The 2693-nt window shown below is 40.8% G+C and overlaps 1 protein-coding gene across 1 annotated transcript in view; it reads left to right on the top strand.

The window, feature by feature from the left end:
* Positions 1–2693, top strand: part of pcnt (pericentrin) — a 39254-nt gene that overhangs the window by 18991 nt on the left and 17570 nt on the right. Inside the window, exon 30 of the mRNA XM_020613971.1 lies at positions 402–548. Within this exon, the coding sequence (XP_020469627.1) occupies positions 402–548 (147 nt within the window). The remainder of the gene's footprint in view (positions 1–401; positions 549–2693) is intronic.

Below are 2693 nucleotides of genomic sequence, written 5' to 3'. Positions count from 1 at the left end.
GTAATTATGTAAGAATGTTAACAGTCTGTAATTTTTTTTAGTATATCACTAGCGTGGTGTAGAACATAATTTTCTATGTAGAGATACTGCTTGCAAACCAATGATGGTAAGATGATGTCATGGGGTAGGACTGGATAAGTCTGACTTCTTCCTACTCCGTTCAAGCATGTACCAGGTATAAGCAAATTGATAATGTATTTGTGGATATGTGTGAAATTATGTGTGTTGACATATTGACTGTCGTTACATGTTTGAAAGAATCAAATCAAATCAAACCATCTGAAATGTGCAGCCAGTAATTAAAAGATGGCGAGGCATGGCCAGAGATATCTTTACCAAAAAACCTACAGTTTACGGCACCTCTTTTAATTTATGTTCCACCATCGCTACTGTCTTTGTAGATGGAGTGTGAAGAGCAGAAGGAGAGAGAGCTTGATGATCTGAGGCAGAGTTTCACATCTGAACAAGGGGAGAAGGAGCGCAGCTACACAGCCAAGATGAGCCAGTTGACGGCCCAGTTACAGCAACTTGATACTGTGGTGGCACAGGTACTAGACGCACACATACAGACATTCAGGAGAGGAAAGCAAATTGAGGTTTTTTTTGTTTTTTGTGCTCTTAGTGCAAATGAAAAATTGTAATAGGATGACACCTGCAGTTCACTTTGCTTGGAGCAAGAATAGACATGCCTGAGGAAAACATTTGATGGGTTATGGATATTGAGGTTCAGAGGACAGTCTGAAGGAGATGAATGAGAAAATTCTGTGACCTGTAAATTGAATGCCAGTGGAAAACAGAAGGTCTGGGAATTGATGAGTGGGAAAACCATATTGCTGCTTACATATGGCCTCCATAGGCTAGACCTCCCCCCTTCCCTCACATCAGATTACATCATGTTGAACAGATTATCATCAGTGAATCACCATGTTAATCTTGCAGTAATATTCAGATGGCAAAATAAACTGTAAACCTAAATGCATAGCAATGTGTTTTTTTTTCCTTATGTGCACATTCATGAATGCACATTTGTCTCCTCCTTTTAATTTTTATCTGGCTGTCCTGCCTGAGGTCACTGGAGCAATGCCTCATTGGTTTGGTCTGTTGTGGAGATGTGAAGCTTTTGGAACAAATTAGCATTGGTTTGTTGTAGTTTGTTGTTGTGGAGATTCCTCCTATACTAGGAACTTTTTTTGACATTTATTTACTTGGATTGTCTTGATTGCCACTAACATAACTGCCATATTTTTAAGGCCTAGATTTATTTCTCAAAACTATTTTAAACTTAATGAATGTGAGATTTTTTTTATAGTTCCATGCCCTTCTTCCATCTCTGCTAATTCTTGTAAGTCAGCAATAAATCTTGCACAATTAGTATACCTATGCCCTATTTGTTTCCATGGCACCTGTCCAACTTGGCTTTTTATAGTGAGATAAAACACACACATACACAGTCTCACCCCCTTGAGAAGCTAAAGAGATGCTGGGAGGGTGCGCTTGTCAGGGCAACGCCATTGTATTGTTTGTGTGTGTGTGTGTGTGTGTGTGTGTGTGTGAGGCAGGTGCCTGCATGAGATGTGTCTGAGAGGGAAAAAGAGAGGGAAGATGTGATGAAAGGAGAGGGAGAGAATGAACTGCTTGAGGAAGGAAAGAAAATGAGTACAGATTCAGAAGAAAACTGAAAGGCTCAACTGAGAGAGAGTGCTTTGCCTTACTCCCTGACTGATTTGGAGCTTAAGCGGTGCACTGCTCCCAAGGACTGATGATTATTTGGTATGTTTGCTTTTGACTGTTTTAAAAGGACTGTTTTTGTCTTACAGGATATGAATATGAGTGTTTCTTCGGTAACGGTCTGGATGGCACCTTTTTGTCAACTCTTGATAAAGTGGATTTCTCTGACAGTTAACATGGTTTTGATTGTTTGATTGTTGTGGGTTTTTTCTTATGCACAGCATTCCTTCTGCCTTTGTCATGCTGTTTTTGTTCAGCTAGGATGTTGGCGATTATATGTTCAAAAAGCATCAGTCTTTGTAATGTCCAGATTTATATGCCACTGATTCAATGTGACTCTAACGCACTTACTCCCCTGCATAACTGTATTTGCGATGTTAAATATTGGTTATCACAGAACTTCCTTTACTTAAATGACAGCAAGACTGAATATATTGTCTTTAGTTCCGTTTCGGCGACTCTTGTATCCAAATTAGGTGTTTCGGCTCCCTTAGTCACTGACACTGTCAGAAACGTCGGAGTGATATTTGACAGCAGCCTTAACTTCGATAAGCAGGTCAGCTCCGTAGTCAAAACTAGCATTTTTTCACCTGAAGATGTTAACGAAGGTGAAGCCCTTCCTATCACATGCTGAGTTAGAAAAAGCTATTTGTGCTTTTATCACCTCACGACTCGACTACTGCAATGCCCTTTTTGTCGGAATTTCTCAATCTCTTCTCCGGAAGCTACAACTCGTCCAGAACGCTGCGGCTCGGCTCTTGTCGAATATGCCCACATCACCCCTGTTCTTTTCTCGCTGCACTGACTGCCAGTAAAATTTAGAGTTGACTTTAAGGTGCTGCTATTTGTATTTAAGTCCATTAACGGCCTTGCCCCCCCCATATGTGTCGGATCTTGTGTCTGTCTATGCTCCGCACAGAGCTCTACGCTCTTCAGAGCATCTATCTTTGGCTGTCCCGCAATCT

Source organism: Monopterus albus, unplaced genomic scaffold (genome assembly GCF_001952655.1).
Source record: "Monopterus albus unplaced genomic scaffold, M_albus_1.0 scaffold141.1, whole genome shotgun sequence".
Taxonomy (NCBI): domain Eukaryota; kingdom Metazoa; phylum Chordata; class Actinopteri; order Synbranchiformes; family Synbranchidae; genus Monopterus; species Monopterus albus.
Note: the sequence above shows the minus strand (reverse complement) of the source record. Positions and strands in the feature narration are given on the sequence as shown.